This window comes from Pteronotus mesoamericanus, unplaced genomic scaffold, assembly GCF_021234165.1.
Source record: "Pteronotus mesoamericanus isolate MK-2021 breed Mesoamerican mustached bat unplaced genomic scaffold, CSHL_Meso_final scaffold_85, whole genome shotgun sequence".
In the NCBI taxonomy this organism is placed as follows: domain Eukaryota; kingdom Metazoa; phylum Chordata; class Mammalia; order Chiroptera; family Mormoopidae; genus Pteronotus; species Pteronotus mesoamericanus.
In genome coordinates this window covers 35,828,524-35,844,135 of record NW_026555329.1, presented here as the reverse complement: position 1 = coordinate 35,844,135, position 15,612 = coordinate 35,828,524, and the positions used below count along the sequence as shown (strand labels likewise).

Genomic DNA, 15,612 nt, shown 5'->3' with positions numbered 1-15,612 from the left:
TAGTAAAAGGGGGACACTAATGACTATCTTATAGAGTGGTTGAGATATTTTAATGGGCTTTGGGATATCTGGCACAAAACTGAATACAATAAATAGCTATCATTACACTGACACACTATATTGCAATTGTGTGCTTATTTCTCTGCCTTCTGGAGTATGAATTCCTGGAAGATAATGACACTGCTTTATTCATATTTGTACCACTAAAGCTCACCACAGTGCCTGTGGGTCCTCAACACAAGTTTTTTAATTTAAAAAAAAAACAAATTAATGAATGATGAATGAATAAATAACACCATTGACAGCTAAGAGTAGGTTGATTTGACCACCCAGATGGATGAGCATTCAGATTTAAATTATAATAAATTATGTTGACAAACCCAGTCAGACTGTGAGAAATTCAAGCAAAGGACAAAAAAGACCTTTTGGTGTTGGATTTGTTCCATTCTAAATACTGATAATTCAAAATCTTTTAAGTTTCAACAGGGTACTAGTGCTTTCAGAAATTTTTTTTAAGTTTCTGGAGCTATAAAGCACAATGAAGAAGAGAAAGGTAGAGAGAGGGTGTTGAGCCAAATGGGGAGAAAGACTATATTGGTTTGCTTTTTTTTTACTAGTATATAAACTCCTGTTATTCCACAAAATAGAAATGGTTCTCCAAACACATTAAACATCTGATCTCTATTCACTGGTTTCCTAATGTCAGGCTATTGGCCTCCTATGTTAGAACCACCTTTAAACAATATATAGATATCTAGGCTTCACCTGAATCCTATTTAATCAAAACTATGGGGGAAGGGGAACTGTAATACATATATTTTATACAGATATTATTTTTTCTGATATATGGTTGATTTGGGAACTGCTAATAAATATTTATAGATAGATTCATTGCTATGGGAATTCCAACATCAAGCCTTGAACTACATATCAACAATGATGCTTTTAGTTTAGAGTTATTGGGGGAAAATGACAGATAGCTATTGTGAGGTTTGAATATTCTTTTAATATTTTTCTGTCGAAGTTGATGTTTTTCTCAAGCCATTTTAGAATACCTTAATGGCCAAATAATGCTCATCTGTCACTTAGTGAGAATACCACTGTAACTTTTATGCTCTTCCTCTGTTTTTATTACAATCACAGTCCTTGAAAAAAACTAATATATAGTTTAAAGAATAGAACAATTGTAGTAAAAAGTTCATGTAATAGGTTCTCTGTGGGGAAAAATAACTAATACACCAGTTCTGAATGAAAATGTTTGAAATCAATAATAATAACAACAACAATAACAACAACTCACACACTAACACATTGTTCTTGCTATGTGCCAGACACTTTTTATTCTAAATGCTTTGGACCTCAGGCTTTGATAATAGTTATATTTATGAAATTGTCTTATATTCATTCATTCAACAAATTTTTATAGAATACAACGTGCAAGGCATAAAATGGTAAACAAGAAACATGTTTGTTGCCCTTATGAAGCTACTGGTCTATCTCTTCTAATGTCAAGAATCTTGCTTCACAGTAATCAGTACTTCTGGCCAATAGGAGGCATAGGTAGATACACTTTGCTTCCTCGCACAACCAAAAGAAGGACAACAACAAATTTAAAAATTAAAAATTATCAGAACTGCCAGAAAATTGAACTATTTGGAAGTCCGACAACTAAGGAGTTAAAGAAGAAACTCTCATCCAAACTGGTAGGAGGGGCTGAGGTGAGCTGCTGGGGTGGAGAGGAGGCACTGCAAGGCTGTGGCGGGAGGACCGAGAGGGCGAGGTTGCAGCTGGAAAACCAAGCAGTCCCACATCTGAGTGCAGATGAACTAAGACGAACAACTGGGGAGTGAGACAGACAGCACAATCCAGGGTTCCAGTGCGGGAAAAGAAAGAGAGATGGCTACCTACAAAGGACGTAAGACTATCAGCTGATTTCTCAAAAGAAACTTTACAGGCAAGAGGCTGGAAAAAAGTATTTAAAGTCATGAAAGACAAGGACCTACATCCAAGATTACTCTACCCAGCAAAGCTATCATTTAGAATGGAAGGGCAGATAAAGTCCTTCGCAGATAAGATCAAGTTAAAGGAGTTCATCATCACCAAGCCCTTATTATATGAAATGTTAAAGGGACTTACCTAAGAAAAAGAAGAAGATAAAAACTATGAACAGTAAAATGACAACAAACTCACAACTATCAACAACTTAACCTAAAAAAAAACACCCAAAAACAAACTAAGCAAACAACTAGAATAGGAACAGAATCACAGAAATGGAGATCAGAGGGGGAGCGGGGAGAATGGGGGAAAAGTACAGGGGATAAGAAGCATTAACAGTAAGTACAAAATAGATAGGGGGAGGTTAAGAATAGTATAGGAAATTGAACCTATAGAACCTATAGAAGCTAAAGAACTTATATGCCTGACCCATGGACGTGAACTAAGAGGTGTGGTTGCTGGTGGGAGGGAGGCGCCGGCAGAGTGGAATCAAGAGAAGAAAAAAAATGAAGCAACTGTAATAGCATAATCAATAAAATATATATTTTTAAAAAGTTTAACATTCTAGAGATATAGTACACTTAGATTTGAATTGTTTAAATATTTTTTGTAAACCACTCTTTTTAACATATTATTAAACACATGTAAGATAATAGTCATAGCATATGTGCATAGTATAAAAATAACAATAAATCAAATACCCATGTATTTACCACCCAGTTTAAGAAATAAAATATTAGCAATACATTATATTCCCCATGTGCCTTCCCCAATTCAGTTCACCTCCCTCCATCCCCCAAGTGACCATGACAAAACTTTGTATTTGTTATTCCCTTGACTTCATGTAAAACTAGTTTTTGCAACATTTGTATTTATCCCTAAACAATAAATTGTTGATTTTTTGTTTTGGAAGAAAAAAAAGAATCTTGCTTCACAGTAGTCAAAAGATTTAAATCTCCTACTGATATTTGCAATGCTAGCATCACATTATTCCCTGTTTATTCTACAAAAAAAATCAAAGGTTCTTTTTTATTTTATTTTATTTTTTAATTTTTTAAAGCTTTTGTTTATTTACTTTTAGAGAGAGGGGAAGGGAGGGAGAAAGAGAAGGAGAGAAACATCAATGTATGAGAGATGCATCGATCGGCCGCCTCTCACATGCCCCCAACTGGGGACCTGGCCTACAACCCAGGCATGTGCCCTGCCTGGGAATCAAACCGGCAACCTCTCAGTCCGCAGGCTGGTGCTCAATCCACTGAGTCATACTAACAAGGTTTATTTCATTTTTTATTGTTCAAGCACAGTTGTCTTCACTTTCCCCCCACCATTGCCCTGCTCCCACCCCATCCCCACCTCCCACCCTCAATCATACCCCGCTTTGGCTTTGTCCATGTGTCCTTTATACATGTTAAGATTCTTAACCATTGTTATCTTCTGCTGTAGGAACACAGCTCAAAAGGCTGGTATGATAACAGTCATTTATTCCGTGCAGTGTACATATAGGAAATACAATTATTTGCCAGTTTTTACTTATTGCGCTTCTGCCTCTAGGCTTTATAAGCTACCTGACATCTCTTCACACTTTTGTCTCCCTATCCAAATGGGTGTTCCTACTTCTTTCTCTAAAATTAGCAAAAGGGCACAATGCAGTGATCTCCAAAAGAAAAGGCATGGTGCTATTTCCACAATGTTTGGCACCTGGAATGTGAAAGTCTTTGAAAATGTTCTTTCTGCATGAAATACAGCTCTCATGTGGTTTGAGGTTCAGACAGAGAAAATAGATCTATCTTTCTACATCCTAGGTATGTAATGATTGTAGGTTGAAACGTAATGATGGAGAGCATTGTAACTGTTGCTATAAATATACAATCAAACCCAGAATATACATAAATTCATTTTCTACTGAAAACATGCATAAATTTATATTTGAAATCCTGTCCTAATGATTTATTAACCACTTAATTTTACAGTAATAAAGAGAGCAGCTAATTAAATTATTTACAAAGTTAATGTATTAATTCAGTATCCAAACTTTGCTTGAATTATAATTTATGTATATTTTATATTAATATGTGGATTAAATATAATCTGATTTCATTATTTTTAGCATGGTATATTTTACAGATATGCACAATGTATTTGAGAAGAATAATTTTTAACATTTATACTAATTATATCTCAAAAAAGATTTAAAATATATAAAACATCTCTTGATTTCAGAGATATGAGTTTTTAGTTCATTATGTAAGTATGTGTTATTTTGCTTATCTTTAATGTTTGCAAACTTCCTTATATTGGACATATATATTATACATAATTATTGATGATACCATCTGCCTACTATGAGATTGGTTCTGTACCCTCAATTTTATATACACTCTCTCATTTAACCTGCACAGTAAATACGTGAGTTTAGGTCCATATTATTATCTTCATTTTACAGGTGAGAAAACTGAAACTTTTAGAGGTTAAGTAACTTACCCACCATTGTTTGTAACTGATAGAACTGGGATTTAAGTTTAAGTCTTTCTGATGGCATGTTAAAGAACATATCACAATACATTACTTTCCTTAAAATGTTCATTTGAACCAAATAACCATAATTATTACATCTTTCCTTACCTGAGCTGTAAACCACTGTGTGCTACTTAGTTCTCAGACTGGGGATGCATTCTGTGTCCCCACAGGATTGAATGTAGCAACTGTGAGACTGGAGAACAGTGTGGCGCAATCATGCATGGCAATGCTGTCACCTTCTGTGAGCCATATGGTCCAAGAGAATTGGTAAGTGTGTGCTGTTCATGTACATTATTCCAAATACATTGTCTTTACTGAGATTTATGCCAACAAAATGTTCTCTTAGGCTCTTATAGTTCAGATGAAAATTTGCAGTATTGTTTATATGATGAACTCTGTTGCAAAATATCTCAAAATTGGGAGCAATGATTTTATACTTTATATTCAAATGCAAAAGTTAAGAATTCAGTAATAAATTTGGGAGCATCAATGGGTCTCATGTCATCATGATTAGATGGCTTAAAAATGTGTATATGATATGTGTATAATATGTGCAACATGACAGGCTGCAAATATACGCATTTATTAAAGATATTAATTAAATATATGTGTCACATATGTCACAAGTAATTCATGACTTTATAAGTTCTTGTATAAAGCTTTACTTCTAAACTTATTTTCTCTTTGCAAGTAGAAATGTTAGATGAGCAATTTTGTCACATTATTTTTAAACTTTGTTTCCTAACTTTAATGATTTATTTGAGTAAAAGAGAACACTGCATAAACCAGTTTTAAAAAGTTTTGTTGCCAAATTGTTCAGGAGCCGGATACATTCCTTTAATTTAGACTGATTAGACTTTGCTGGCCAAAGACACATTCTTGGATTATACTCACATGTAAAATGAAACATGAGCATTCTCAATTGAAAACAATGAAACCACTAGCCGTCAGCATGTGGCTAATGCACCTTTTGTTGTTCCTTGGTACTTCTGTCTGGCTGAGGAGCCCATTCATTTCACATTCTTGAAAATGGATATAGAGCAATTGTCATATTATTTGGGCCTAATTACTTTCCACCTAATACTCTTCTCACATTTGTTATACTTTGTTTTTCTGCTTTTGACTTGACCTGCAATGCTTCTCCTTTTCTCTTCCACATCTTCCTTATTATGGGGTTTTAGTAACAGGTTATATTTTTCACCCCTGTGTCACACATTATATTTCAAATTTATTAACTTTAAAAGTGGTCAGATAACTTGCTTCCACATTAAAAAGGGGGGAAAACCTAGCTAGACAGTTAGAAGAAGATTTAGTTATCAAAATGTGAAAGTCAATTAATTTTTATAACATGGTTCTTATTTTATGCTGCTTGAATACACCTTTTATGGCAATGGATACATTTAATTTATTAAAGATACGAGCTTCAGAGCATTGATAAATTGAAGAGTTTTTACTTGAAATTAGAACACAAACAGAATTAATTGGATGTAAATTAAAATAATAGGTGCTCATAATTCAAGTCTCACAAGGTGTTACAATATTCTTGCAGACAAATATGACTCTGGTAGTGCAGTTCTTCTTGAAAAAAATAGATGTGCTAGTACATTTAAAATAATGTACCATGACTGAGTTAATTTTCTATAAGCCTTAAAACAAAATTAAATTTTTACAGTAGTTAATTGAGCTTAGAATAAATGCCTATGTTAGAATGTCCTCCCATTTAGTAATACTTCTGGAAATGCTTGGCAAATTCATTTTTGTTTCTACTTATTAATATCTAAGAATGTAATGCAAAATTCCTATTTCTGCTGCATAAAAACTGAAGTATCTACTTATTTTAATCCTGATTATTTCACTATATCCTAGTTTATTTAACATCAGAATTTATACATCCAATGGGCTAATCTTGCATTGTATTATGCAATTAATGTGAGATAAGCCTTTCAACTAAAAAGGAAAATATTCAAAATAACTATCTGCATCTGTGAAAGAAAAACAATATGCAGATTTATAATATATTGCCACCATAAGTAGTTCCCTAAGATAAATTGTGTTGTGGACTCAAAGGGAATAGAATGAAGACACATTAACACAGATGGGGATGGCAGTCACATTTTACACAGTAGCAACTTTAACTTTCAATAATTGTTATACTATATTGGAGTCCCAGGAACAAAAATATATTTTTTTATCCAAGTTGTGTTTAACAAAGACAGATCAATCAAATAAAAAGTGAAGAATTCAATTGTCTGTTAACATGCTGTTATGTTTGCTAAAATTCACATATTTGTATGGTACTTAGAACTGAATCTAGTCAAAACTGCTGTGCATGAGAACTCAGGAAAATTATTAGCCTTTAAACTTTTTTTTGAAAAAATATGTCTTCTTATTTTTCATAAACCTAATTCTTACTGAAGTTGTGAAACAAAGAACCATAGGACAAGACCCTTACTAGACTAATGCTTTTTTTTTTTTTTTTTAATGAAAAGAGCATCGCCATTTTGTGAAGTTACTCAAATGGCCATTTCATTTTCCTTTTTCAGTCAAAGTTAATGAGAGGCGGCATCTGCTCTCACATAGGCACACCATGCATTAATGTTTCCATTGCTGCTGTGCTGTGTGGCCCTCACACATTTTATTTAGCTCAGTGAAGTCTCCACATTTCAGGTGGTAGTACTTAGCTTTATTCATTTTGCTAGTCTAAAATCAAGTTAATGAGGAATGCATTTACCCACTCCTTTACGAGAAAATGTGCTCTCTTAGAACTTAAAACAAAATTAGTTATGCTACATCCATTTTTTAAAAAAAGAAATTATGAGGAAGGACCCAAAAAAACCCAGAATTTATTTGTAAAAAAATGTGTATTTATTCTCATACATTTAAATTTAGTCACCTTCAAAGTACTCTCCATTTGATGCAATACACCCATCGAGACTTTTTTCCACTGCTCAAAAGAGTTTATGAGCACATCAATTTTGGTGCCTTTTAGTGCTTCTGCTGTTTTTTGTTTCACCTCTTCCACATTGGCAAAACGTTCCCCTTTGAGGACTTTTTTTTCATCCAAGAAAACAAAAGAAAAAGAAGTTGCTTGGGGTGAAATTGAATGACTAGAGAGGGTGGGGCACAGGGGTCATGCCATTTTCGATCAAGAACTGCTTAACATTCAGCACAGTGTGGGCGAGTACACTCGTAAATCACCCATTGTGAAATGAGCAATTGTTGAAAGAGTCTTCCAAAAGAAGTCAATGAAGCCGAATGCAGCCTCTCACAACAGCACCAGCTGGTACACTGACACAGATAGGTTTCTAGAACGTTCAACTAATGGGAAAAGCCTGTACTACAAGGGACCCACTCTCCTGAAGATAATTCAGGGTTTTCGTGGGGTCCTCCTCATATTTATTCTTACATATTTAGAAATACATTTTTTCTACAAGAGTAAGTTTGGGCTAAAACGGGATCAAACAATAAAAATTTGTAAGAAAGAGGTGCAGAATGAACAACCTCAGCCTGCAATGAATCTTAAGATTCATATTAGTGATCATACTAATTTTCTATAGTTTGGAGGCTATTTGATAATTTAAGAGCACTGAGATTTGGTAGAAAAAAAATTCTCTGCCAGACATTCATAGTTGTTTTATTATTTATCAAAATCCCTTTAAGAGGCCCTTTAGTTTTCAGAATGTCAGATATAAAGGCTTAATAACTTTGCAGACTAAAATTACAAATTTGAACTCAATAATAATAAATAATTTATAACACCCAAAGGAAAATATAGATTTTATAGGCAATGCTTCTTGTTATTTTTTTCTTTGTTTTTTCTATTCTTTCTTGTAGCTAACAATGTTACTAATAAACTAAATGGGTAAATGTACAGAAATGAGAAGCAACCACTCTACCAGTTCTTAGCTTTCCTGGTGAAGAAAAAAAATGGAGTATCAATGACTAATCAAAGTCTACGGTCACTATCAGTTAGCACGTGTAATTTTAAATTTGGCAATATTTCAAGAAAGCTGATTTTTGCTAACAGAGGTCACAGCTGTGGAACCTGATCACGCAGGTGACACAGGCTTCATTTATTACACCACCAGGATAGAACTCTCATATATTTAAGGCACTAACAATAGCGGTAACCATGGTGCTTTTAACTTATGTGATACCATTGTTTCAAAGAACTTTTTATTCTGGAGTGTTTCATTAATCTCAGTTACATAAATTTAGAGGGGGAAAGAGTGTTCATTCAGGTAATGTGAAAAAATTTTAAGTTTCCACGTGCTTTTTTTGGATTTTAACATCAAATTGTCCAAGTGGAAACTCATGACAACAAATAGTTGAACATACTGTGAAACCTTTGGAGGAAAAAACAGATTTGTTTTAAAGGAATCTTGAAAAGGAGTTTAGTTACTTAAAGAAAATTCTATTAGTGCATTTTACTCTAGTGACTCTGGTAAGGGGAAGGGAGCAGGAATCAGAGTTCTGGGCATGGTGGGCCAGTTTTCTTTGAGCAGATAATCTGTGATAATGAGAGATTTAGATTAAATAAAGAATTTCCTCTGACACCTGAGCACAGTGATTTTTGCAAGGGTTAGAATCAATTAGGAGCCAATACCTATACTGATACCCGGACAACTTGTATAATGCCTCCCTTGCTTTTTCCTCTATTACCTTTCCTGCTTCTTCATTAATTTTAAATTCACATATTTAAAGCACATGCTCAGTCATCTTTCCAAAACATGTTGTAGATGCAGGATCTTTTGATATCCGAATCTCAGCTGAATGTGGCAGAGCAAAAGGTTTGCTCATTCATTTGTCCACTAATTCCTACCACAGTTCGTGCACTGGGTATCCCTTCTGCCATTGTGGACTTAATTACATGGGAACTAATGAAGCACAGGGATAAGGCTAAAGATGTCATTGTGTATATGAGAAGTGAAAGGAAGAGAGCAAACAGCTTCTGCCATGGTGGAAACACAATTATACACTTTCAATTGTATAGGGTACAGTGATGGGAAGTATCCCATACTTCAGCTTACAGGGTCAGAAACCCAGCAAAAGAATCGTTGAAAATGAGAATCTTAATTCTCATCTGATCTGAGCTGGTATGGATCAAAGTCAGTGCTCAAAAAAATATATAAGTAAAAATTTTTTAAAGTTAAATTGTTTTAAAATTAAGGTATCATTTCTCTTGAGAAACGGGAAAATTATTTAAACATCGTTCTTCATGAAACAAAGAGAAAGTAACAGAAACATGTGGGAAGGATATTTATAGGCCCATAATTTGATTACTCTTTCTGGAGGGGGGTAACTAACAGTTTTATTGAGAAATAACCCACATATTCTACAATTCATTCTTTCAAAAGCATACAATTCATGGTTTTTAGTTTCTTCACAAAATTATACAGCCATTGCCATAATCAGTGTTTGAACATTTCATTACCCCCCCAAAAATCCTGCACTGTTAGTTGCTGTAATTCTATTCACTTTTCAAAATACTTTTATTCTCATCATCTGCTTTTAATTCACCTCCCAATTTTTGGTGGTTACTCTTTTTATGACATTTGCTTTGTGCCCCAGATCTGTTGATGCAGGATGGAGGGGAGGTGGTAGTGTGAGTGGAGGGGCTGGGTTAGTGCCCTCTCAAGGTCAGAATTACCGCGTAGATTACCCTGCAAGCAGTTCTCATCATACAGCAAGAAATACCGTCAGAGGGCCAAGTCAGAATCTCAGAGCTTTGTTCCCCCAGAGAAACAAAATGTATTTGTGTTCAGACATATTAATAAAAATAAGCTCACCACTGGATAAATACAACCTCTGTTTATGGCTCCTTCCTTTCCTGTTTTTTTCTCCTCCCTCCTTTGGACGTCTTTTACCTCTTTCTCTGCCTCTCTATCTTGTCTTATTTTGGTATATTCCTTTTTCTAGATCACCACAGGCCTTAATACAACAACAGCCTCTGTACTCCAATTTTCCATTGGTAAGTGTTTTTAGCAATTATAGCTATTTAACTTGGGAATGTTTGTTTTAATCATAGTGTACCATCAGGATCATAGTGCCAAATGCTTTTAAATTTAGAGAAAAGTAAGTCTCAACTTGCAGTAAATAATTTTAAACATTTGTAAAGTGAAATAAAAAATGTTTAAATGTTACATTCTTTCCCATTTTTCTCCTGCAGAGAGATATTTTAAAAAGATACAGATAATCCAAAATATCTTAAAGGGATTTACATATGGATTTTGAATGTATTGGATTATTCTGTTACAGCAGAATTACCTTACTAATTATGTTTTGCTCAGATTAAAATTGAAATCTGTTAAATTTCCTGTACTCTTACTGACTAATAATGAAAGATAATTATTGGTGGCTAAGAGAAACTATTTAGGGCTTCGTGTTTGACATGAATAATATATGTTTAACTCAGACATGGATAATTAAAAATAACTGTATCTGGCAATATTTTTAAAGCACTTTTACATTAAAACTAAAAATTCCTACCCAAAGCATTTAGTAAAATAAAGTATCTTTTTATCACACTTTTATAGTTTTACTATCACATTTCTTTCCATTCTAATTTTCAAAGGTGTATAGTAATAAATTACATGTATATGTTTCCAAAGGGAACTTTCTAGGTAAAGAAAGGTAATGCCTTTTAGGTGGAGGCTAGCTTCAGCGATTTTGGCGCCATAACATGAAAACCTCCTCCTGACGTGAGGATTGGGACAGCACCCTCACATTTACCATCCACACCTCCTCAGTGGCCTTCTAGTCCTAGTTACACATCAGTGTCCTCATAGCAAGTAACCCACTGTGGTTGACTGCGCCTAAGAGCAATTTTCTTCAAGTCATTTAGTTGTCACTTTTTTTCAGTGTGCCTTTTTTCAGCTTCTGTATGTATTATGTGAAACTTGCTTGGTTATAGGTTGGGTTTTCTTCTCATATTCATGGCATTACCTACAACAATTTACAGGCTACTCAGAAGTTCATATGTGGTCAGGAGAAAATGTTAGTAAAAAGAAATAATGAGTTTGTTTGAGTGTTTTTTTATCTATTATTAGTAAGCTTTCTATAATGAGTATGTATATAATAAATTTATAATCAGAAAAAATAAAGTTCATTTTTTAAAAGTTCTAGTACTACAAAAGCAAAATTTTAAAACTCTAGCATGACAGGCAAGCAACTTCAAAGTTCTTAACCAGAACAAATACATTTAAATTCATTATGTTATTAATGTAAAAAATAAGCTGAGTAATGCTTTCCTATTTATTTGTATTCTGAGTATTCTTCTTTTTTGCTAAAGCAATCAATATTAATTTCAAGTATTACCTTTTAGCAATTAAAGAACACAAGAGAATTCTCTAAAATAAATGCCTCACAATTCTATTAGTATTTTAATTTCAGTCATGGTTAGAGAGATTCGGCATCCTTAAAGGAAAAACAAAGGTCTACTTTTGTAAACAGTACAGAATATACTGTAGGGCTGGCATAGATTCTTTTTTCCTCACTTTTCAGTAGCACCCTACCGTGAACAATACAAATAAAAGAAAAGGTCCCAAGAGAGGAAGTTCCTGAGATAATGCAATGTTGGGTATCTGAAACCCAAAACCCATAACAAACCCATGCTCAAGATCTGGGGACTAGACTCAAATGTGGGACTACCAAGAGCCTTTGATTTCCCCACAAGCCAGAGTGCTTGCTGCAGCCTACCAGGACAGAGAGTTGCTTGTGTTATTTAAAGCATGGCTTTAAATTTTAGGTGAGAAGACTAGAAGAGAAATAGAGGCAGGGAAGACCGAAAGCAGAGGGGGTGGGGAGTGAGTTGGGGGGGTTAGATAGGCCAAGTTTATAGCTAAAAAATAAATTTAGAAAAAATTTGAGCATCAATTTTAGAATCAAAAGTGAAATTTAACATGTCATTGTTTGGGATGCAACAGAAAATATTTAGTAAAAAATTATAATTTATTGCTTAGAGACTTCATTGGAAATTTGCTTACTGAATTTTGAGAATAAAAATTCTTGGGGACTAAACAGATTAGGATGGTTAAGAAGCAATGTAGTGGCAACCCATTAGCTATGTCTGTATGGTGTTGAAAGGTAAATGGGGCATACTAGGGAGAACTTTGCAGCAATAGTTTTGTATATCTCATTATGAGTGCTTGGAGTAACATTATTGTGTTTACATGGATGCTAAGAAGGCCAGACTGGAGCATATACACAAATATTAGAGATGTGATAATCATGTGTGTGTATCCTGAACTTTATAAGCCCCACAATAACCAAATACCAAAATAGCAACCATAATCAAGTAGCCATTGTGTTTATAGTAAGTTCAAAAATTATATTGAGTGTGTTATAAAAATCACTGAATGCCAACAGCTCAACATTTTATGTTTATTTATGTATTGTGGAATTCTCCAAATCTGTAGGAGTAATGTGGTTAAATATGGTCAGATTTAGTGTCACTCCTCATGAAGTCCTTTAGGATGTTCAATGTTCATTGTTTGGTGTGGTAATTTAGATTTAACAGGAATTTTCTAGAGAATTCTATCATTTATGGATTCAGTGGTGAATTATGTTCATAATTATGCATATGTAACCACAATTGAATAAACCATTGCCCTGATGTTTTTATATTATTCTTGTAAACATTTTCAACTACATGATAAGCATTACCCAAGAATCCCAAGTGCCTCAGAGATATGTCTACAGAAATTTGTTGAAGTACTAAGGAGTGACTCAGTTAACTCTGTTCTCTCAATACAGCAAAGCACTCCCAACTCCTCTAATGTGTGTGTGTGTGTGTGTGTGTGTAAAATAATATATGGATGCATACATGTACATAAAGATACATAAAAATATACAGACTGTCTGATCTAAATGAGTTTTAAAATTAAAGCATCCTAAAAATGCAGTTATCATGTTATCAACATCTAAATCTCTTGAAAAGTGTTCTAAAATAATCTTAGAACTTTTCATTTTTCCATTCCAATGAAAGATCTCATATTTATTTCTGTGCTGAGGCATTGATCTCTTCCAATCCTCACTTGATTCATTAGATTCAACTTGTGGAATTTATGGTTGTAGCCTTAGGGGCATCTACTCATTTCCTTTAGATTTCCTCTGGGATAGGAAGAAAAATTGAGATGATGCCCTTGCAAACCATTATCTTACAGATTCTTCCAAATTCTCTTTCCAAAGCAGTGTACTGTGTCCCAGGGAAGTGCTGGTAGTGCTTTGTATTTGTCACTCACTTAACAACTCACTGAGTATTTGCTGTGTGTCCAGCGTTGTCCTGAACTAACTTGAACTATGAAAAGACACAAAAGAAAACAAAACATTTTTACAGTACCTAATAGTGTGGTAGAAAGTTCAGGACACGTACAGAGCATGAACCCTCTAGAGAACCACCAGATTATTATAAGCAGATGGGCATGTGTACACGTCCCCATGGTGACAGGTCCCAGATAGTTCTTACAGACTTCAGCAATTCAGGGAGGCCTTTTTTACTTAAATTATAGATGTTGCCTAAGGATACATGGGAATTCTCAGTTAAGGGAGATTTTTACCAGGCACTCAAATCTGTAGGCTCTTATCTTTAACAGCATGCTTTACACTATATATCTATTTGTCAAGACTAACAGTTTCATTCACTATAACTATCAGTGTTACAGCATATTAAAAAAAAAGACTCACTGAAAGCCAACAACATGAGTCATTGGGAAGGACAAGTTTTCTAGGTGAGGAACTGAGTGACACAAGCAAGGTACAGGCTGGGAAAGTGAGTGCACTCCCAGAGTAGAAGAACCAGCCAGGGAGAGCTATGAGCAATGTCAGATAAAATTGTGTCTGTATGAAGAGTTAATCTACATCAGCTGGGGTTTTTATACTTATTTAATAGGTAATAGAGGTCAGGAAAATGACCTCTTTCTCTCTTGAGCAATAAAGAAATTTATGTTTGTTCAGTATAGCCCAACTCTTTCTCCAGATTAATAGAATTCATCGGCAAAATGGGGATTAAAGGTAAAGCATTTAAAAACATATGCCATGAAAAACAGTTTGGCCTAGGAGGTAATCTGTCTTGTCCATCATGGTGTTCTCAGCCCCTAGCCAAGGGACTAAAAATAAGTAGCTGCTCATAAATATTTCTTGCCTGAGTGACAAGTAGCTATTACAGAGACATTCATAATATCGTGTAACCAAGTGCTCAGTTGGTGTGATGCATGCATTTCATGCCAAGAAAGGATTTGGGGGAGGTGATCTGAGGACCTTAATCAAGGGAAAAGATGACTCAGGAGGAAATCGAAAATCATAAAAAAAAAAATGCCTTTAGTGAAGCCAGTAGACAAAAATAAATATCGAACTAGCTAGAATTTATTATTTGTCCATAATTTATAGAATTAGTACATTTTTTCTTTGGTTTTACTTATGAATATCCTCAAGATTTGGGGTTTTGTGTGTATGTATATTTATTTTTTTTACTGCTTTGATAGTTTTCAGTTATCTAAAACAGAAGAAAGTTATTAAAGCATAAATATTTTATATTTACAAATTAAGATATGAAAATACTCGTAGGCCTGAATTCCCTTCTTTACGGTACATGCTGCAGAGTCTAACACAAATGAGAGCTACTTGTTTTGTATGAATATATTTTGAAAAATAAAAACTATAAAATTATGAAAATTAAAAGGTACTTTTATTGATAAATTGAAAGTTTGATTTGTGAAAATATCTGGCATTTTTTTCTCAAAGAAATATATGAATAAAATGCCACTTGTAAGAGTAATTATATTGCATTCAGCAAAAAGGAAGCAGCTTTTCCCCTCCTGCCTAATTCATATACTTCTTAATTACTCAGAATTGATTCAATAAACTCTGCCTCAACTCTTTTAAAACAGCTAATTCAGAGGTAGAAGAAATTGATCCCTCCATATCTTCATGTGATTTGTTGCTCATTTCTTCTATAAACTTAAGAAATGTATTTCTAAGTCACACTCTCAAATTTTTCCGGAGTCATCTACTAGGTAGGTAAGACCTTGGGGAATTTGTTATGAAATAGTGAAAACCTCTTCTGGAAACATGAAAATCTCCAAGTATGAGACTAGCAAAATC

General features: G+C 34.1%; 1 protein-coding gene across 2 annotated transcripts in view; it reads left to right on the top strand.

The window, feature by feature from the left end:
• Positions 1–15,612, top strand: part of RELN (reelin) — a 558,168-nt gene that overhangs the window by 291,907 nt on the left and 250,649 nt on the right. For both annotated transcript variants that reach the window (XM_054564075.1, XM_054564074.1), the window contains exons 7-8: positions 4,683–4,779; positions 10,432–10,483. In XM_054564075.1, the coding sequence (XP_054420050.1) occupies positions 4,683–4,779; positions 10,432–10,483 (149 nt within the window). The remainder of the gene's footprint in view (positions 1–4,682; positions 4,780–10,431; positions 10,484–15,612) is intronic.